Source organism: Pan paniscus, chromosome 16 (genome assembly GCF_029289425.2).
Source record: "Pan paniscus chromosome 16, NHGRI_mPanPan1-v2.0_pri, whole genome shotgun sequence".
Taxonomy (NCBI): Eukaryota; Metazoa; Chordata; class Mammalia; order Primates; family Hominidae; genus Pan; species Pan paniscus.
Genome location: NC_073265.2, coordinates 72,034,830 through 72,057,911, shown reverse-complemented (window position 1 = coordinate 72,057,911; position 23,082 = coordinate 72,034,830). Strand labels below are relative to the sequence as shown.

The 23,082-nt window shown below is 40.7% G+C and overlaps 1 protein-coding gene across 1 annotated transcript in view; it reads left to right on the top strand.

Annotated features, from left to right (window-relative positions):
* ADAMTSL3 (ADAMTS like 3) overlaps positions 1-23,082 on the top strand; it is a 386,012-nt gene that overhangs the window by 182,592 nt on the left and 180,338 nt on the right. Inside the window, exon 8 of the mRNA XM_055098263.2 lies at positions 18,703-18,777. Coding sequence (XP_054954238.2) covers positions 18,703-18,777 — 75 coding nt within the window. The remainder of the gene's footprint in view (positions 1-18,702; positions 18,778-23,082) is intronic.

Sequence of the window (23,082 nt, the reverse complement as noted above, 5' to 3'; positions counted from 1 at the left end):
TTGCATCCTGAGGAAAAGCTGAAGTCAAAGCATTTAGCCAGGGAAGAAGTTTAAGGGAATCCAACTGAGAAGGAATGAATAGAGTAAGTAGGTAAATGCAGAACTTAGCAAGAGCAGTACCATGGACCCCAAAGGAATAAGTAATTTCAAAAATGAGATGGAGGTGGCCAGCAATGTTAAATGCTTTTATGAGTTCAACTGGAATAAGGGCCCAAAAGTTTGTCTTTGGCAATTTGAAGGTCATTTGTGATGTGAACAAGAGTGATTTTGATGAACTTCAGGCTGAAATCAAAGCTTGATTGCAATGGATTGATAAGTGAAGAGAATGTATAGAGGAAAGGATTTGCTCAGGACAAGAGGAGGGGAACAGACCAACACCGTGTCAACAACTGGATAGCTCTACAGGGTTGGTTGGAGAACACCGTGAGGTATTCCAGCCTATTGTCTTTATTTGACTCTTCATTAGGAGATAGAGTTGGCCAGTAGGAGTGAGGGCTCAGAGACTTGAGCCTGTTCCCATGAAGGAAAGAAGAAGGAACCATCAACAACAGTACAAAGATAGAGGAGTAGCTGTAAGGGCCTAGCTGAGATTGGAAACCATGAATTCATGGAGGTTCCAATTTTTGGACTTCATGAAGGAGGTGGCTTTGAATGGTGGTATACCAATGAGGGATGTATTCTACTGGAAATCACAGAAAACTCAACTTAGAAACATTGGAGTTTATAAGTCTTTTCTAACAAAAAGCCTGGAGTAGGCAGCTAAGGCTGGGGATGCTGTTTTACTGTGTCTTGCAGGAACCAGGCACCTTTCTCTCTTCTTCACATCCTTAGAGGATGGCTTTTGCCTACTTGGCTGCAAAGTCATTATTGGACATTGAGATGTTACATCCACATCCCAGATAATAAGGAAGAACATAGTGTGAAAAGCGTTTTTTTAAATACTGTGTTCTTTATCCAGGAAAGGATATTCTTCCCAGGGAATTTTGCTTCATTGACCAGAATTATGGTGTGTGACACCCTGGCTTCCAAGGAGGCAGGAAACCAAGTAGTTAGCATTCTATCCATTCTGCTATTACTAATATTGATCAAATGCTTTATAATTCCCAAAGTTCTCTTCAGACTTATCATTTAATTCTACCAGCATTCTTACATTATAATTTGGATAATATCCTGCCTATTTTACAGATGAGGAAACTAAGGATGAGAAATGTTAAGAAACATCTCCCATAATTAATTATGAAAGGAAATATTGGGAGGTGGTTAAGAAATTGGGGTCTGGAGCCGCCAGCCTTCCAGGGTTAAGTCCTGGGTCTGTTGCTTATGAGCTGTGCAGAGTTATTTAAGTTATTTCACTTCCATGGGTATCTTGGATCTCTAATTTTAAACTGGGAATAACAACAGTACTGCCTTTATAGAGCTGTTATCAGGATTTAAAAGATCAATCCATGTTGAGAACTCCAAATAGCATAGTAACTAGAGAGTACTCAGTAAATGCTAGCTGCATTTTTGTTAAAAATATTACCCATTGGGATACTAAAGGATGTCACACTGATACGGGAGGGGGGGCAGGAAATTGAAGGGCGGGATTCCTGGCTAGGGCTCCACCCTTGGGCCTGTGTCCACTGGCCTGGGTGAGGACAGGGACTCTGAAAACAGAGTCCCTGTCCTCACACCCAAATGTTGCATTTTCCAAGTCCACTCTGGCCTGCCATGCCCCCCATTCTGTGTCTATAAAAACCCCAAGACCCTAGCAGTCACACACACAAGTGACTGGATGTTGAGAGGAACACACTGGCAGAAGAACACACAGACGACGACAGGCCATTGACAGTGGAACGACAGAGACTTAGGGGGAAATTTGGCCGAGGGCGGACGGACGAGATCCCAGCTGCTAAGCAACCCGACTCCAGGGGAAGACCACCTTCCCACTCCATCCCCCTTCTGCCTCCCCATCCCCCTTCTGCCTTCCCATCCATCTACTGAGAGCTACCTCTACCATTCAATAAAACCTTGCACTCATTCTCCAAGCCCATGGTACTGGAAAAAATGGATCACACATGGGCTTGGAGAATGAGTGCAAAGGTTTATTGAATGGTGGAGGTAGCTCTCAGCAGATGGATGAGGAGGCAGAAGGGGGATGGAGTGGCAAGGGATACAGAAAGCGCTGCGATACAGAAAGCCCTCTGTCCTTGAGAAAAGGCAGAGGTTCTAACTGAGCTGATTAACAGAAGCCACCTGAGGACAGCTAAGCTGAAAGAGCACACTGTAACACATGCTGGAACTTTGGGAACTGTAAACACTCAACTCTAGATGCTGCCTTTGGGTTGGAGCCCCAAGCTCCCCATAACCTGCCCGTCTGCATGCTCCCCCTAGGGGCTTGAGCTGCTGGGCACGGAAGAAGCAAGCCACTCCTCCTGTTGCATGCCCTGAGAGGGGGATAAGGGAACTTTGCCCCTTTCAATACCTCTTATATACTTTAAGTGTAAATGTGGGTATTTGTAAACATATTTGAAAGTCAACAATTAGTCCGTCTGGGGATTGATTTTAAGAGAGCTACTGCTTGGTATGGAGGAAAACGTTGAAAGTGTGAAAACAGAGTGATTGTAGGACAAACCAAAGTTTTAGGACTCAGATCAGTGAACACAATTTGAAGTGAGGCTATACTGAGAAGTGTTCGTCCAGGAAGGCATGTGGATGAGGGGAGTAAGGGAGAAAGACAATAGCCAGATCCCGGTGTAATGGAAGTACGTAGAGTTAGTGTTGGCCTTAGAAAGTTTGGAAATCTCATCAGTAAATACCTCGTTTTGTCAGGGTCCAAGAAAGATTAGAACTTGAGATAATTCTAATTGAACCAGGGTAAATGCCAGATGAAATTGTGCCAAAGGGCAGTCTTATTTGGAGAAGTGTGCAGAAGAGGTACTGAAATGCAAGGTAGTTCGTTATTCTCTCTCTCTCTCTGTCTCTTGATTTTCAGCTTTTGGATTACATATGCTTTTGAGAATCTATTAGAAGTTATGCATTTTCTTTCCAGGAAAATGCATGTGTATTTATAAGCCCCACATTTGCCATTCTGATTTTTTTGTGGGGTTCTCAGACCCCTGATGCCTGTTTAGGACATTCCAGGTTAAGAACCCCTAAAATGTCTTTTTTTTTTTTTAAATCAATTTCTATGTAGAAAGGGGAACTGGAGGGCACAGATCCTTCAGTGCAGGGCATGAGTGACATGGTATAAGCCAGGAACATCCCACAGGATGCTGGCATGTTATCAGGTTCCGTATGCATGCGCTTGAGCTAAGGCTAAAGGTAGCAAAGATTCCTGCCTGCGTGAAAACACAGTCCTTCACCATCTTGATTCTAATTATGGCCCCATCATGTTTGTTACAGCTCTGAAACTGACCAGCTGAAGCTGTTTTTGGCTGGGATTTTTTCCCTAGGCCATATGGAAGCACTTCCCTATAATCATGCTTTGTGTGAAAGAAATGTAGGAAATGAAGCCATGTCTCCCCCTGAGTGTGCATCACTGGAGCCTGCAGAATCTACGCAGCTCCTACATCCACACCTTGCCAAGAATTCATTCCAATCTTCCCAGGGACTCACCCTGAGTCAGGACATGGCAACGAGATGCTGTTGGCACAGCCCTGCACTGGAGAATGTGCACAAGGCTGCACACAGGATATCATTTCCATCATGCAGTGAGGCAGACACAAGGTGTAAGAGCCTGGAGCCAAAACCTTTGCTATGAAAAAAATCAGAAATTTATCCAGATACAACATACAGATTTCCTGTTCAGAGGGAGGAGGAGAGAGACAGAACTGACAACCAACATAAACAGCTTTGGATGTTGGAAAACGAAACTAGAGGCCACTCAGGTATTAAAGAGAGAAAGCTCTAAAAACAACAACAAACATATCTGTTTAGAGAGTCTTGACTTGGCATTTAGAAACTTAGTTGTATTTCCAGGTTTGTTCCTTATTTTGGTCTTGTCCACATCAGGGCACACATGTGTGAGGCAAATAAACAAGATCGGCTTGTCTATTCTAAGCTTTTTGTCCATTTTTACATGGTGGCAGCCAAGCCTATTGATACAGTGATACCTAAGGCCAACTGGGAACACCAGCATTTTGCTCAAGTTTTGACAGTATGAAGATAAACACACACTCTTCTAATGCATTCCTTGACACAAATAGAATCCTGGGCTAGGTGGATCATGGGGCTGCCTCACAGGGTAATTCTTAAGATTTTTTCCCTTTATCCACTGTTCATTTCTCCTTTGACTGTCACTCCCAAAAACCATTTACAAATTTAACTTATTCCATAGCAAGGAAGATTGTATAGGATATAAAGGGTCTGCTAACATGGTAACATGGATTGGTTTTCATTCTCCTGTCTTTCCACATCATCTCTTTCTACCTCCACATTCGTCTTTCTAGGGTGAGATTCTGGCTGGTCATACTCTTCTATCAGAACTGCGATTGAGAAAGGAATATTCAAACCAAAGACCCTGTTCCTTTTAATGGAATTAAAAGTTTCCGCCTCCTCCATTTAATTCAGCAAGGGAGAGTGTGGCCTGGAAGGAAGACTGTGATTAGAAATAAAGACTCCTGGGTTCTAGTCCTTGCCTAGCTCTTTTGCATGGTTTTGTTTGTCTTCTGGCCCTGTGCATGAAGAGAGATAATGGAAAAATAGCATGTAGACTGTGTTGCGAAGGAATGTCATAGATTGTATTTTACATGGAGAAGCAGACAGACTGTGAACTCCCTGGCCTCTTCATGAATCGCCTTACACCTATGATGAAATCCGCATCCCTCTCCAAAGCCTTTAAAGCCTGTATCATCTGGCCCCTGTGTTACATCATGTGCTGCCATCTGCTCCTCATTCCCTAATCCCCAGTTACACTGGCTTTCTGGGAGATTCCAGAATGTCAGGTGCCCATTCCCCCCATGGGCCTTTGCACCGACCCATCCCCGAACCTGGAACATGTGTCTCCCTGCTCTTCAACGTAGTTACCTCTTTCTCAACGTTGAGCACAAGTGTCGCCTCCTCAGAGAGGCTTTCTTTGACCACTCTACATAAAGTAGGCCCTTCTCTTTTCTGTTTAGTTCTTGCTTAGCCTTTAGGGAAAGAAGTGGTTATTTCATTTATTTGTTTAATTTGCCTCTCCCACTAGTAAGCTTTGCAAGAGCGGGCACCATGTCTGTGATGTCCACCATTTTATTCCTAGTGCTAGTGCAGTACTGAACACATCCTAGGAGCTCAGTTAATGTTGAACAAATGAATACATGGCCTTCGCTGGAGATGATTCTGCTTCCTGTTATGATTTCAGTGGGATTAAATGATATTGTGCAATAGAACTGGACTGGAAGCCAAAGACTGGGGTAATAACCTCAGTTTGGCCTCTAACAATCTATCTTCTTAGGCAAGATGGTTCACTTACTGGGACCTCAACTTTTTCATCTGCACAGTGAGCATGGACAATTTATAAGAACTCTTCTAGCTCTGAAAATCTATTAAGTGTATGTGTAATTTGTTCATTGTTTAAAAAAAATAGATCTTAGGATTGAATGGAGTTTAGAGAAAGAAGTCCCAGGAACTTATATGAAGCAATTTTCCAAACTTTTAATAAAGGGCTTGACAGTGATGGCTTGTCTTTATTCTTAAAGGGCCCAGGAAATTTTAGATACACCACAAGAATGAGTTGGTGTGAAGTTTCCTCTTATCACCCATGAACTGCTACTTGGTTGCCTTTTAACATGTTATTGTCACAACCTGCAAGAGGGAGGTTTAGTTTTTGCACTGACCCCCTCATTGGTATGTGAGCTCCTCAAGAACCTCATGCACCTGGCCCAGTACCTGGCACCCAGTATGTTTCCAGTAAAGGTGTGTTGACTTGACCTACACAGAATTGAAGAGCCCACTTAGACCAGCATCCCTATGGCAGCAGTCCTTGAGGAATGTGAATTAAAATCAGAAGCAGCTTATTAGTAGCCAAGCACTGCAACACCCGGGGTCACCCAGGAGACCTGACACCTGCTGACCAGCTGAGAGCACTGGGATTATTAGTAAAAATACTTATTGGGAAAATAATAATAATAATAGTGGCCCCCAGAGTTTGTATGCTTACACTGTGCTATGTATTTGTTATGTGTGACATTATTTACTCTTAACGTAACCCTGCAAGGTAGGTACTACTATACCCTCCCCATTTAACAAATGGAGAAATAGGCTCAGTGAAATTAAGCACCTTGGTCAAGGTCTCACAACTGGTGAGTGGTCAAGATGGTTCTGACCTCAGAGTTCATGTGCTTAACCACCCTCCCAAAGTGTCTTCCAAGGACGGAGAGATGAGCATGAGGCGAGAGGTGCACCGAGGCTTAGAGTGGTGGGACAGGGAACAAAGATAGCATAGAAATGGAGTCAGAGGGGAGCAAAGGCTGCCTCAGCCAACCCACCCCTTGTTTCCCCTTGGCAGAGCCCAGCCAGCTCCATGGTTCCTAACCCAGGGTGCACATCAGGAGCACTTGGGGAACTTGTCCCATGTTCTAATCCTCAGGCCCCACCCTAGAATTTTGAGGGGTAAATCTGGGCAATTGCAGGTTGCCAAACTTCCCAGGTGGCCACTGGTGCATGCCTTTGGTTAATGCCTCTGCTTTTCAGTGTCTGATGCCCCACTACAGAGTCAGAAGGCACATGACTGTTTTATCGTCACCAGCCTCCTGATTTCTTAGAGGCAGTATTATAAAGGGCAGAAAATGAGAGTTACACTATGATGCTCGAGAACATCTGGACAGATATTTGTTATTAGATGCTGTGTGACATAGTCCCATCTCCTGCATGCTGTTCCAAAGCTAGCCCTGCCAATAAGCACAGAAGCATACATTATTGGTCAGTCTGCCTGTTACCATGGTAACATGCCTTTTGAGGTAAAGGCAATTTAGGCCAGTAAATAAACATACCTCAGGTTGGGAGCAGATGTTTCTGCATAGGAGCTAAGGGCTGAAGATACTCATTTGCAGATTGAGTAATCAGAGACTTTAGTAATGTGGCCTAACAGCTCAAGGCATGCTGGTCAGTTTTCAGTTTGCAGCCGATTGTTCTCAACAAGGCAAAGCTCTGCTGTGTTCCTTCCTTCTTTTGTAAAAAATTTGCTGTTAATTTCCTACATTTGCTTTTTCTACTTTTGCTTACTGGCATACTGCATTTTTCTCACCCCCATTTGCAAAGTAGTGTATAGACAGTCCTCCAGCTGCAGAATCAGTGTTGCTACCCATTGACTTTTCCTTTTTTCGCCTTCCAAAATCCCCCACTGCTCCTACAGAATGACAGATGAGCTTGAAGCAAACCTTACTATCCTACTTTTGAAAAATTGTGCAGACCCTGTTCTGTACAATACCATGCTAGGTAACTTTTTTTTTTTTTTTTTGAGATGGAGTTTTGCTCTTGTTGCCCAGGCTGGAGTGCAATGGTGCAATCTCAGTTCACTGCAGCCTCTACCTCCTGGGTTCAAGTGATTCTCCTGCCTCAGCCTCCTGAATAGCTGGGATTACAGTCACGTGCCACCATGCCCGACTAATTTTGTATTTTTAGTAGAGATGGAGTTTCACCATGTTGGTCAGGCTGGTCTTGAACTCCTGACTTCAGGTGATCCACTTGCATCAGCCTCCCAAAGTGCTGGGATTACAGGTGTGAGCCACCATGCCCTGCCTCGGTAACTCTTTTTAGTCTAAGTGATGACAAATAGTTATGGGTGTGTGAGGGCATTAACAAACACTGTTTTTTTTCAGTTTACAAAATGTTTTCACAACATTATCTCATTTTAAAAAATGCATTCCTTAAAAATAAAACCCATTTTGTTTTGCAGTTTTCTATAGGGTTCAAATTATTAGCATTAGCATGTATTTAAAAAACTATTCTTATTTTTTAAAAAAACTACTTTATGCCTTGGGAATGGTGTGTGTGTGTGTGTGTGTGTGTGTGTGTGTGTGTGTGTGTGTGTGTTAGAATCTAAATAACAGAAGGAGAAAATAAATGCAGGTTCTAGAAATGTAACATGAAAAATACTCGACAGAAAATTTTGTTCAGAAAAAAAAACCCGACCAACTAAAAAAACACACACCAAAAAAATAAAAAAATAAAACAAAAATAGAAAAGTGGGGGTGAGGTTGTCAAAGTGAGAGTCACTAAGACATCCTTTTCCTTGTTTTACCTTGGAATGTATATATTTAGGTTGTTGTAGTTCTGGTTGAACTTTATAGTGAAAATAAATGATCTGATATAAATTACAGTGCTTCTGGGCTGAAACTGATGTTTATTGATTAGTTAATATTGTGTGGACAATTTATTTCCTGTACATCTTGCTACTTAGCAAAGCTGTGATATCCAGCAGGAAATGAGACATAGAAAAAATATGATGGAACAGCTGGACTTGAGCATTTATGTGTGGGAGGGAAAGTCAGTGAATCTTAGGTCAGTCCAGTGATTGCAAAATCAAACAAGTGAAACCCATAAAATGAAACTCTGTGTGATGAGTGAATTTGAGTTTATACAGCATCACTTGGTCTCATAGTAGAAGGATTTAAAAGTGTAGTTTTGGGTCCTTACCCTGGTTCTAATGCTTAGGAACACCGTGATCTTGGGCAAGTCACTTTAACCTTATAAAATTTTAATTGTCTTAATTGTAGAAATGAGTTTTCATTAGAATGAATGAGGTAATTTATCTCAAGTTTCTTAGCATGTTGCCTGGTGGCAGAGTAAGTGCTCAACATGGTTTTAATAATAACTTATACTTACCCAACGCCTAATTGGCACCAGGTTCTTTTCTAAGCCCTTTGCATATATTACCTCATTGAACACTCATAACAACCCCTTGGAACAGGTATTCCTATTCCAAGAGATTATCAAGAATCTCTTACCACCAAATTTCAATAAGACAGTTTTGGAATAATTCCAGACAATGAATGTGATCAACAGGAACCAGTTACCACCATCAACAACAAATCTAGGTGTCCCAGACATGAGCCTACTGTTAGCGACACCATAGGATGGGATGGAGAGGAAGCCTTTTCTCTCCATCTTATATGTTTTCTTTTTTAAATTAGACACGATCGCCTAGGCTGAATGCAATAGCATAATCATGGCTCACTGCAGCCTCGACCTCCTGGGTTCAAGGAATCCTCCTGCCTCAGCCTCTTAAGTAGCTGGCACTACAGGCATGTACCACCACACCTGGCTAATTTTTAAATTTTTTGTTGAGACAAGGTCTCACTATGTTGCCCAGGCTGATCTCAAACTGCTAACCTCAAGTGATCTCCTACCTTAACCTCCCAAAGTCCTGGGATTACAGGCATGAGCCACCACTCCCAGCCACCGTCTGCTTTGTTTTCAATAATTGGCTTATAGACCATTAGAAAATATAGGATTTCAAAGCAGGCTTAGAATCAGACCTGCTTGGCAATGCCATCTGCATTCTTCTGATAGGAGGTTTCAGGCAGTCTATACTGAGCTTGTGCTGAACCACAAGCAGCAGTCTGCTCTTTCTTACTGTACTTAAAATTGCTTCCTCTCTTTATCATCGCCTCCAGCTCCAGGTCTACCTCCAGGCCAAGGGGGGCCTTTACCAGGAGGCCATTTGTCTGCAATTTATGAATGGCCCATTCTGAAGGGTAAGATAAAGAAAGCGTGGGTAATAGTCTTTGTATCAGTACAAGTAGAATTTCAAGCAAAAATACAAAATGAGTACTTTGTTGATAATCAAAAAACAAATAGTTTGAAGAATTTGTGAACCAAATGCCATTACATCAAAATATGTAAAGAAAAATCCCCTGTAGTTATATAAGATGAAACTGAAATCAGTAAAACTTCTGAGAGACTTTAATACATTGAAGCGAGTGAAAATTACATAAAGAATCTGTGCAATATAATTACTAATGTTACATTAATAGGTAACAGAGCATTGCATGGTGAGGAAATATACCTTCTTTTCAAACATTTATGCACCATAATACAAAAACTGATTCTATGCAACGCTCCAAGGAAGATTAGAAAAAAAAATCCAAGTAAAACAGAAACCATCAGAAGAGACCTCGCCCTGCAGCTGCACCCATCCATTCCCTGCTTCCTCCCGCTACAGAGGCACAAATGTCTGTCTTCCTTTCCAAGACTAATTAATCCCTCCATCTGTGTTCTGCATTCCAGCTCCTCTGTGTCCTCAGAGAACTCGCTCCACCCATCATCCCCTCTCTTTCCTTTATCTTCTTTCACTCTCTCTTTCCTATCAGGGTTAATATGACCAGCGGGTCTCTTCCCATCTTAAATAAAAGTATAATTTTAAAAATATCTATGTATATACATGTATATACATATGTGTGTATATACATATGTGTATATATACGTGTATGTTTATATATGTGTATGTATATGGGTGTATAATATTTATATATAAAAATATTTTTAAATTATATATATATAGAACACTCTTTTAATCACGTCTCCAGCTACGACCCTAATTTTTCACCTACTCTTTATCGCCAAGTCTTGAAAAAACTGTTTACATTTGCTGTCTCTAATTTTTCATCATCAATGTATTCCTCAGATCACAGCTTCCTGTGCCAGCTACTTGATTGAAACTGCTTTGGCAAAGCACATTAACAGTCTCTTTACTGCTCATCCAAAAGGCACTTTTAAGCCCTCATCTGCAGAGCACTTGGTACTCCTGGCTCCTGCCTCCTTAAAATCCTCTGCCTCACAGGATTCTCACTTCATTTCTGGTCAGACCTAGAACTGGGCCGTCTCTTGCAGGACAGTGAAGAAATGCTGAAAAGTTTGTGACTATGGACCAGTCCTCCCTTTCTGCCCTTTATGACTTGAGTTCTCCCTCTCTATATCCTGCGCCCGTGCTGCTCAAAATGTGGCTCACAGTCTAGCAGTATCAGCATCACCTGGGAGGCTGCTGCTGGTCGGGCACATTCTTGGGCTCCACCCTAAACTGCTGGATCTGAATTTCTATGGGTGGAGCAGGTGTCTGTGTTTTAACAAGTTTTCTAGATGATTCATATTTAGGTAAAATGTTTGGGATGTACTGCCTTATCAGCGTATCACAGAGACTTCTACAAATGTATGAAACTTTAGTGGAGGGTTACAGAAATGAAAGGGAATTCCAGTTTAGGAGATGATCCTTATAGGCTGCTCCTCGTTCTTAGCTTTGCCTGGGTGCTCGGCAGTGTGCTTTCTCTCCAAGAGTTATGTAGCAGGCCGCTCCACCCAGAAGAACATTTTACTCAAGTTTGAGGCTTTTTGGCTAAAATCAACTGCAAGGGGTTTGATTTGCAGGGTTTCATTAAAGTGTGTAATTATCAATGGGACAATGGTTGGAATATACACATATACGCACACACACCCCTAGACAAATGCTTCCCCAAGATACCACAGCCTACTTTCACAAAGATTTTGCAAGAGAGCCCAACCAATCTGCCCAAATAGGTTTTCTTCAGTTCAGTAAAGCTTTCTAATTTATATGTATTTTCAAAATAATTTTTATTACATATATAATATGCTGTATATTTGTTGTAAAAAAATCCAGAATATCCAGGCAAGGAAATTGACAAACATGTCATGTATTCAATCACACTGCCAAGAGATTACACGTGTTATCATATTAGTGTGTATCCTTCCTGGGGTGAGGTGAAGTGGTTGAGGATGCATAATATATATTGATAATTTATATTGTAAAATTAATACGTACCTTTTATAAAACTTAAAAAGTTTTTTAAACTTATAAAAACTTCAAATGGCACAGAAGGATATAAAATGGAAAGTAAATGTCACCCTCTACCATCCACAAACTCCTAACCCGTTCCACTTTTTAGAGGTCTAAACAGGATGAATGGTTGCTTCTATTAAGATATTTCCTATGGATGTGTATGTGTGCACCTTTCCATACAAACATGTATGCTTTTGAGAAGTATACAGAATTGATCATTAGGTATAAACTTTTTTACAATTTCTTTTTATTCACAGAGGTTTTTTTGCCTATCAGTTCTCATAATTTGGCTTGTTTTTTTTGTTTTTGAGATGGAGTCTTGCTCTGTCGCCCAGGCTGGTGTTCAGTGGTATGGTCTCGGCTCACTATGACCCCCGCCTCCTGGGTTCAAGCAATTCTCATGCCTCAACCTCCTGAGTAGCTGGGATTGTAGGTGCCAGCCACCATGCCTGGATAATTTTTGTATTTTTTAGTAGAGACAGGGTTTCACCATGTTGGCCAGGCTGGTCTTGAACTCCTGACCTCAAGTGATCCACCCGCCTCAGCCTCTTAAAGTGCTGGGATTACAGGCGTGAGCCACTGCACCCAGTTGGCTTGTTTTTTAACTGGTGATATAAGAGGACATTACATAATTTATTTAACCAGACTCATATCAATGAGCATTTGGATTTTCTCTCAGTGTTACAACAACTTTGTACTTTTGTGCAAGCATGTCTTTATGTGCTTTTAGTTCCCAAAGATACTGTAATTTCTCTTCTCTCTTCATAATCTTCTTGACATTTTGATTTTTCTGTGAACTAGTTTTTCAAGTGTCTGATCAATTTTCCTGCTAATTTTTGTTTTTTTCTTACTGATTTGTAAACACTCTGGATATTAAGAAAACAGTCTTTGCCTATAATTATAATTTTTCCTTCTTTGATATTTAATTTTGCTTAATTTTTATTTCAAATGATTAATATTTTCCTTCGATTTTCTCAAGGCATTTTTTTATATCTTGAGAGAGAGAGATTTAAATGTTGTTTTTGTAGGTTGTGCCCATTTTTGGGGGGCTGGAAATGGAGTCTCACTCTGTCGCCCAGGCTGGAATGCAGTGGCGTGATCTTGGCTCACTGCAACCTCTGCCTCCTGGGTTCAAGTGATTCTCCAGCCTCAGCCTCCGGAGTAGCTGGGATTACAGGCACCCACCATGCCCAGCTAAATTTTGTGTTTTTTAGTAGAAATGGGGTTTCGCCATGTTGGCCAGGCTGGTTTTGAACTCCTGACCTCAGGTGATCCTCCCGTCTTAGCTTCCCAAAGTGCTAGGATTACAGGCATGAGCCACCGTGCACAGCCGGTTGTGCCCATTTTTTAAAAGTTCATTCCAACATATTCTATCTTTTCTCTAGCCATTGCAAATGGGGCATTTTCTTCCATTATTTTTCTAAATGATTATTCTTGGTATTTCTAAAATCTAATAATTTTTTAATATTAATTTCTTCTTGATTTCTAATGCTTAGACTATTTTTTCTTGCCTAATTACCTTGGCTAATCTTTTAAAAACTCTTCAGTCATACGGTGCTAACTGGTATCCCATCATTTCCCCAATTAAACAGCAGTGTTTCTAATGTTTAAGCATTAAGCATATTAATCATGACTTGCATTTGTAAATGGTGTTACAAACATTTACTTTATTTTATATAAAGAATTTTTATCAGGAATAATGACTGAATTTTACTAAATGCTGGAAACTTATTTGAGGTAATCAAACTTTTCTACTTTGTCTATTAATATAGTAAATTACATTAGTAGGTTTCCTAAATTTGAGCAACACTAGCATTTGTTGGGTAAACTTCATTTGTATATAGTGCATAATTCAAATTTATGATTAAATTTTCTTTTCAAATATTTTACTTAGGAATTTGGTATCAAATAGATGTTAATGACATTGGAATGTAGTTTTATCTCCAAAATTGTACTGTGTAAAATTTTCAAGCATACATAAAAGTTGATAAAATAACACAATTCACTACTGTACATTTTTTCAACTAGATTTACTAATTACTTATATTTTGCTACATTGGTTCATTATCCCTATCTATCACTCTATCTCTGTCTATCTATCTATCTATCTATCTATCTATCTATCTATCTATCTATCTATCTAATTCCTCCATCCAACTAGCTAGCTGACCCTTGTTAATTTACAGACATCACAACACTTACTTCTAAGTAGTAATACTTTAGCATGACTCTTCTAAAAATAAGGATCTTCTTCATAACATCATCTCACTAGTACACCTAAAAAATTATAATTTCTAAATATTATCTAATATCCAATCTATGTTAAAATTTCTCCTTTTATAGTTGTTTTTCCCCTTGAACTGGTCAAGGCTCACTCATTGCATTTAGTTTTTCTATCTCTTTAGTTTCTTTTTTTTAGTGCACTTATTTTTTCATGGTATTGACTTTGTAAAGAGTTCATTCCAGTTGTATTTTAGCATGTCCCATATTCTGGATTTGTCTAATCCAGACAAAATTTGTTAATTTGATTAATTTGTTGATCTCCCTCACGTAATTCCTGTGAATTGATCAGCAAGGTCTTAGGTTTAATTAGAATTGGATTGAACATTTGTGGCAGCAGCACATCAAAAGTGATGCGTGATTTATGTTGCATCATATCAGGAAGTTGATGATGTCAGCTTGATCCAGTATTACTCACACAGGTGGTGAACTACACATACTGTGTTGTATAGATCCATGTTTCCCTGTAAGAAATCTGCAGAGTGATGCCTTGACAACGTGTAAATATTCTGTCTTGCAACAGTCTTTCACACAATGGCTTTAGTGTACATTGATGATCCTTGCCTGAAACAGTATTTAACACGGAGAGTTGCAAACGGTTATTTTCTAATTCTATCATTCCTTCTTCACTCATTCTTCTGTTTTTAAAAAAATGTTTCTGTTTCTTAATTTCTCACTCTGTATTCAGAGATTTTTATTTATTTAATGTTTTATATATTACTGACAATATTCTTTTTGGGTTTCAAATTGTCCAAAATGTAGCCAGTGGGAGCACTTTAAACTGTCTTCTTTTGTCATAATTCCATTGAATTTTAGACATTGCCTTGGTTTCTAGAGCAACAGGTGTTCCAAGCCCACCTTGAATTTTCCCTACTCCAGACCTGGCATTACCTGGTTTTTCATGGAGAGTTGGTTATTTTTAGTGGGCTTTGTGTGTGTGTGTGTCTGTGTGTGTGTGCATATGTGTCTATGTTGGGTTACACCTTCAACACTCAGCCAAGGTAATTGACAACTTTGTTCTGGCCTTTACTTCCTGCTTCCTCAGAGTCTGTAGGTTAGCCATAGATGACAGCTTAGGACCTTCTCAGGTTGTTTCTGGGCATGCACAAAGCTCTGGCATACGCAGAGCCCCACATAGACATGCGGTCTTCTAGATTTTCAGGAATATGTTGGAGTTTTTCAAAGCCACCTGTGGACATCTCATTCCCAGCTTTTTGGTTAGCTTATTGTTTTCCCCAATTGTTATCCACCACCTCATGCAGCCTCAATGTTATATAAGTATCTCTGATTGTTTTGGACAAATGCCTCCTGGGGAAAAGCTGTTTACACTGGGCAAACTCCCAGTTAGATAAACCAAAGACAGCTTTGTGAGTGAAGTCTTCCAGGGAACCACTACACAGGTCAAATAATAATTGGGAATTGGGCATTGAAGGAGCTCCAAACCCATTCTACCCCTGCAAAGTCTGCCAGGCTGCTGGTTTGCACTGTGATTATGGGCTGTTGTTTTCAAGGTTACCATGGAGGTGGAGAATGGGGAGAGATGGAAATAGGCAGCTTAGCATGCCACAAAGCTCACTGTTCTTACTGAGCATTTTTCTTTGACAATTACTGCTCAGATTGTTGCAAGCCTTTGGTTAATTTCCAGAGTTTTAAAAATGTTGGTTCTGACCATGTTTTTACTGATTTTATGGAGGAGATGATTTTTCAGAAGTCTTTATCACTTTTGCTTGTTTGTTCAAATTAGCCTCTACAAAAAATTCAAAAATTAGCCAGGCATGCTGGCATGCAACTGTGGCCCCAGCTACTCAGGATGCTGAGTTGGGAGGATTGCTTGAGCCCGGGAGGTAGAGGCTGCAATGAGCCTACATCAGGCCACTGCACTCCAGCCTGGGTGACAGAGTGAGACCCTGTCTCAAAAAACAAAAACAAAACAAAACAAAAGAAAAACAACAAAGCATGATGAATGCATTAATCTTTTCTTTACTTACCAGTTTTCAAAACGATGAGCTGTTTGCTAGCATCCTTAAAATGACTGATGCTGTAGTATGCGTCATTTCCTTTCCTTTCCTTTTTTTTTTTTTTTTTCCCCTGAGACAAGCTCTCACTGTGTTACCCAGGCTGGAGTGCAATGGGTTGATCATAGTTCACTGCAGCCTCAACCTCCTGGGCTCAAGTGATCCTCCCACCCCAGACTCCCAAGTAGCTGGGATTACAGGCACACACCACCATACCCACATTAAAAAAAAAAATTATGAAATTTTTTGGTAGTGACCAGGTTTCCCTATGTTGCCCCGACTGGTCTCGAACTCCTGGGCTCAAGCCATCCTCTTGCCTTGGCCTCCCAAACTGCTAAGACTGTAGATGGGAGCCACCATGCCTGGCCCCCTCCTTTTTTTAAAAAAAGCTAAATAATAATCCATTGTAGGTATATACCAAAAAACATCTGTGAGAACCATGATTTCCAGTAGGTAATTGTCTAGGCCAAGGATCACAAATTTTTTCTGTGAAAGGCCAGATAGCACAGTAAATATTTTAGGTTTATTGAGCTGTATGATCTTCATTACCATGACTCAATTCTGCCTTTGTAGAGCAAAAACAGCCTTATCCATTCATCCATAGACAGATACTTAGGTTGTTTCTTCCTTTCGTCTATTGGGAATAATGCTGCCATGATCATCAATGTACCAATATCTGTTTGTGTCCCTGCTTTCAATTCTTTTGGGTATATTCCTAGAGGTGGAATTGCTGGATCATGTGGTAATTCTATGTTTAATATCTTGAGGACTTGCCATACTATTTTCCATGGTAGTTGTACCATTTAACATTTTCACCACCCGTTCACAAGGGTTCTTTTCGCCACATCTTCACCAATACTTGTTATTTTCTGCTTGTTTTGTTATTTTTGTGTGTGTGTAATTCTCATCCTAATGGGTGTGAAGTGGTACCTGATTGTGGTTTTGATTTTCAATTCCCTAATAATTATTGATACTGAGCATTTTCATGTGCTTATTGGCCATTTGTATAGCTATTTTGGAGAAATCCAAGTCCTTTTGTCCTTTTTATTGAATAGGTTGTTTTTTGTTGTTGTTGAGTTACAAGTATTCTTTATATATTCTAGATAATAACCCCTTTCCAAGATGTGATTTGCAAATGTTTTCGCCCATTCCGTGGGTTGCCTCTTCACTCTGTTCATAGTGTCCTTTTGTGCACAAAGGTTTGATTTTGGTCAAATTTAGTCTTTTTTCATGTGTTTCCTGTACTTTTAGTGTCATATCCAAGATACCACTGCCCTATTTTTTAACCTTCCTTTTTTAAAGTCTTCAATGTGTATATTGGCAGGCTTTCCACGTTAGGTCATATAGCTTCTTATCATTACTTTTATCAGTTGTAGAGTATTCCTGAGTATGGATGTTCTTGTTTATGTAATCTTTCCCATATTGATGGACATTTAGGTATGGTTCAGTCTTTCCTTTTACATGTATACATGTTAAACAAACAAAAAATCTGGAATGGACATTCATCAAAGTGTTAGAAGTGATTATCTCTGGGCAATAGGATTAGAAAAAGATTTATTTTGTATTTTTGTTTATCTGCATTTTCTAATTTTTAATAATAAACAGGTATTTCTATTTAATAAAAACTTGCAAACTAGTCAATCAATATATTGATATCCTTTGCTTCACTAATTTCACTCTGGAGAGTTTATCCAAAAAAAATTGTTTTGCGTAAGTTAGACAAAAACATCTGCTTGAAGTAATTCATATCATTGATAATGTTCTAGTTTCATTTAGAAACAGACAATCTTCAGATAGGGGACTAGTGAGATAAAATATCATATATAAGCTTAGATTATTATGTGAACACAGAAATTAAATTATCAGTGTATGTAGCAGTGTGAAAAAACATCTCTGAGGACCAGGATTTCCAGTAGGTAATTGTCTAGGCTAAGGATCATGAAATTTTTCTGTGAAAAGTCAGATAGTACAGTAAATATTTTAGCCTTATTGAGCCATATGGTCTTCATTACTACAACTCAATTCTACCTTGAAGAGCATAAACAGCCTTAAATGAATGAAGAGATGTGGCTAGATTTGGCCCAGGGGCCACAGTTTGCAGACCCTCATCAAAGCACATGGATTGGGCCATGAGAGTAAAGGTAATTGAGGTAGGCAGTGCATTTACTTTAAACGTTTCTTTAATGTTATTTAAGGGTGTATTTAAATGAAATTATGTAATAGTCATCTGCTTTACACATAGTTGGTGATTTCCAAAGATTTATTTATTTTTTTCTTGAGATAGAGTCTTACTCTGTTGCCCAGGCTGGAGTCCAGTGGCATGTTCTCAGCTCACTGCAGACTCCACCTCCTGGGTTCCAGCAATTCTCCTGCCTCGGCCTCCTGGGTAGCTGGGACTACAGGCACACGCCATCACACCTGGTTAATTTTTGTATTTTTAGTAGAGATGGGGTTTCACCATCTTGGCCAGGCTGGTCTCGAACTCCTGACCTCAAGTGATCTGCCTGCCTTGGCCTCCTGAAGTGCTAGGATTACAGAAATGAAATATAGTTAAGAATATTTTGCAGACGCCCCCAGTTTTGATTGACTTGCTCATTTTCATGGGCCTTTAGTGTACTGGTTTTATTGCAGTTGTGTTCTGTTCTTTCCCAGGAGAAGAAAATGTAATTGCTGTTCCTTTGGGAAGTCGAAGTGTGAGAATTACAGTGAAAGGACCTGCCCACCTCTGTAAGTAGAATTTAATCTTAACATTTTTTAATATCCTGAAAGTTTAGTTAGCCAAAAAAAACAAAAAACAAAAAACCCACAAACCAAACCAACAAGCAAAAAAACTTTCTCTAAGTTAATGGGTAATGTTACCGAACTTGCGTCCACTTACTTGGCACAGCAAAGCTAAACACTGACATTAGGATTTGCAGCCAGAGACAGTGAGGCATTTATTGCAGAGCACCAAGCAAGGAGAATCAAACAGCTCAAGCTTAAGACCTGAACTCCCAGATGTCTTACATGTAAGGATTTTTAAAGACAGGGAGATAGAAGTTACAGGCAAAGTCACAAATTAATACTGGAGGCTACACACTGGTTTGACTTGAAAAGGTGGAATATCTTGAAGTGGGGGCTTACAGACCATAGGTAGATTCAAATATTTTCGGATTTGCAATTGGTTAAGAGAGGGAAGTTTTGCCTAAAGACTTGGAGTCAGCAGAAAAGAATGTTAGATCTGGCCCTTGGGCGTGATCTCCTCCAGGTGCCTCAGGAAGAAATGTAGGACAAAGAAAGGCAGTCAGAGTTCAGCCTCAGTTCCCTCTTACCGGAGGTCTCTGTGCCGGTGGATCCATTTGGTAGGGATCTAGATTTCCTGAAAAACTACTCAGGGACATATGTTAAAATGTTCTCTTCAGTTTCTATAGGAAACCATACATCCTGTGACTCTTAACTTTTTCTGGCTATTGTTTTAATCCACTATTACCTTGTTGCTTGTGAAGTTGCTCATTACTTCTCAAGGCTAGCTAGATGCCTGGAATTTCTCTTGAAGTAATTCAAGATTTTCCCTTATTTCCATTCTTGGGGGTGGTGGTACCCTGTTGGGTACCCCCGACTATTCTGTAGTGGGCAAAATAGTCTATATAACCAGGGAAATTATCTGTATTGTACCCTGAATTTTTCTGTTCTCATACCCCAATGGGAAATTTGCCTGTTTAAGATTAATCCACTCATGGGAGAATAAAAACCAAATTTTATGTCAAATAAACTATTTTTGTATAGGATGGCTGGGTGTGGTGGTTCATGCCTGTAATGCCAGCTCTTTGAGAGGCTGTGGCAGGAGGATCACTTGAGTCTAGGAGTTTGAGACACGCCTGGGCAGCACAGGAAGACCCCATCTCTACGAAAAATTAAAACAAAAAATTAGCTAGGCATAGTGGCGCACGCCTGTAGTCAAAGCTACTCAAGAGGCTGAGGTAGTCCAAGGAGTAGCTTGGCTACTATAGGCGTGTAGTCCACGCTCCTCCTAGCGCCTAGGAGTTCAAGGTTGCAGTGAGCTCTGATTGCACCACTGCAATCTGCCACTCCAGCCTGAGTGACACAGGAAGACCATGTCTCTAAAATAATAATAGTATATGGAGAGTAAAGTAAGATTTGGGAACGTTCTGGAGATTTTAGCAAAGTGGAACAAAACAAAACAAAATTTAAAATACAAAACCTTATCAGTGAATATGGCTGATCAGAACAAGCCTTGCTGCTAGCACATCACAGCTTCCCATGTAGGGGTCCCTGAAGGCTGACACTGTTTTCCCAGAATACTGTGATTTTCAAATAATAAATCGATTATTGTGATGATTTCACTCTGGGAATACACTGAAACCATTAAATTATGCATTTTAAAAGGGCAAAGTTCATGGCTTGCAAAGTATATATGGAAAAGATGCTTAAAAAACAAAAAAATGCAGTGGATGGTCTTGATATTCTCATGATATTAAAGGCCATTCCCCAAAATTCAGCTCCAAAACTAGTTTTATAAATTGTAAAAACAGAATAAGTAAGCAATAAATAGAATAAGTAAAGGTGAGGGAGGTGGAGCCAAGATGGCCGAATAGGAATAGCTCCAGTCTACAGCTCCCAGCGTGAGCGACATAGAAGACGGGTGATTTCTGCATTTCCAACTGAGGTACCGGGTTCCTCTCTCTGGGGAGTGTCAGAAAGTGGGTGCAGGACAGTAGGTGCAGCACACCGAGCGTGAGCCAAAGCAGGGCGAGGCATCGCGTCACCCGGGAAGCGCAAGGGGTCAGGGAATTCCCTTTCCTAGTCAAAGAAAGGGGTGACAGATGGCACCTGGAAAATCGGGTCACTCCCACCCTAATACTGTGCTTTTCCAACAGTCTTAGCATATGGCACACCAGGAGATTATATCCCGCGTATGGCTCAGAGGGTCCTACGCCCACGGAGCCTTGCTCATTGCTAGCACAGCAGTCTGAGATCAAACTGCAAGGTGGCAGCGAGGCTGGGGGAGGGTCGCCCACCATTGCTGAGGCTTGCCTCTGTAGACTCCACCTACTCCACCTAGGGGTGCCTGCCTGCCTCTGTAGACTCCACTCCTGGGGGCAGGGCACAGCCAAACAAAAGGCAGCAGAATCCTCTGCAGACTTAAATGTCCCTGTCTGACAGCTTTGAAGAGAGTAGTGGTTGTCCCAGCATGCAGCTTGAGATCTGAGAACGGACAGACTGCCTCCTCAAGTGGGTCCCTGACCCCGGAGTAGCCTAACTGGGAGTCACCCCCTAGTAGGGGCAGACTGACAGCTCACACAGCCAGGTACTCATCTGAGACAAAACTTCCAGAGGAACGGTCAGGCAGCAACATTTGCTGTTCACCAATATCCTCTGTTCTGCAGCCTCCGCTGCTGATACCCAGGCAAACAGGGTCTGGAGTGGACCTCCAGCAAACTCCAACAGACCTGCAGCTGAGCATCCTGACTGTTAGAAGGAAAACTAACAAACAGAAAGGACATCCACACCAAAACCCCATCTGTACGTCACCATCATCAAAGACCAAAGGTAGATAAAACCACAAAGGTGGGGAAAAAACAGAGGAGAAAAACTGGAAACTCTAAAAATCAGAGCACCTCTGCTCCTACAAAGGAACACAGCTCCTCACCAGCAACGGAACAAAGCTGGATGGAGAATGACTTTGACGAGTTGAGAGAAGAAGACTTCAGACAATCAAACTACTCCGAGCTAAAGGGGAAGTTTGAACCCATGGCAAAGAAGTTAAAAACCTTGAAAACAAATTGGACGAATGGCTAACTAGAATAACCAATGCAGAGAAGTCCTTAAAGGACCTGATGGAGCTGAAAACCAAGGCACGAGAACGTGACGAATGCACAAGCCTCAGTAGCCAATTCGATCAACTGGAAGAAAGGGTGTCTGTGATGGAAGATCAAATGAATGAAATGAAGCGAGAAGACAAGTTTAGAGAAAAAAATAATAAAAAGAAATGGACAAAGCATCCAAGAAATATGGGACAATGTGAAAAGACCAAATCTACGTCTGATTGGTGTACCTGAAAGTGACGGGGAGAATGGAACCAAGTTGGAAAACACTCTGCAGGATATTATCCAGGAGAACTTCCCCAATCTAGCAAGGCAGGCCAACATTCAAATTCAGGAAATACAGAGAACGCCACAAAGATACTCCTCAAGAAGAGCAACTGCAAGACACATAATTGTCAGATTCACCAAAGTTCAAATGAAGGAAAAATTGTTAAGGGCAGCCAGAGAGAAAGGTCGGGTTACCCACAAAGGGAAGCCTATCAGGCTAACAGCAGATCTCTTGGCAGAAACTCTACAAGCCAGAAGAGAGTGGGGGCCAATATTCAACATTCTTAAAGAAAAGAATTTTCAACCCAGAATTTCATATCCAGCCAAACTAAGCTTCATAAGTGAAGGAGAAATAAAATCCTTTACAGATAAGCAAATGCTGAGAGATTTTGTCACCACCAGGCCTGCCCTAAAAGAGCTCCTGAAGGAAGCACTCAACATGCAAAGGAACAACTGGTACCAGCCACTGCAAAAACATGCCAAATTGTAAAGACCGTCGAGGCTAGGAAGAAACTGCATCAACTAATGGGCAAAATAACCAGCTAACATCATAATGACAGGATCAAATTCACACATAACAATATTAACCTTAAATGTAAATGGGCTAAATACCCCACTTAAAAGACACAGACTGGCAAATTGGATAAAGAGTCAAGACCCATCAGTGTGCTGTATTCAGGAAACCCATCTCACGTGCAGAGACACACATAGGCTCAAAATAAAGGGATGGAGGAAGACCTACCAAGCAAATGGAAAACAAAAAAAGGCAGGGGTTGCAGTCCTAGTCTCTGATAAAACAGACTTTAAACCAACAAAGATCAAAAGAGACAAAGAAGGCCATTACATAGTGGTAAAGGGATCAATTCAACAAGAAGAGCTAACTATCCTAAATATATATGCACCCAATACAGGAGCACCCAGATTCATAAAGCAAGCCCTT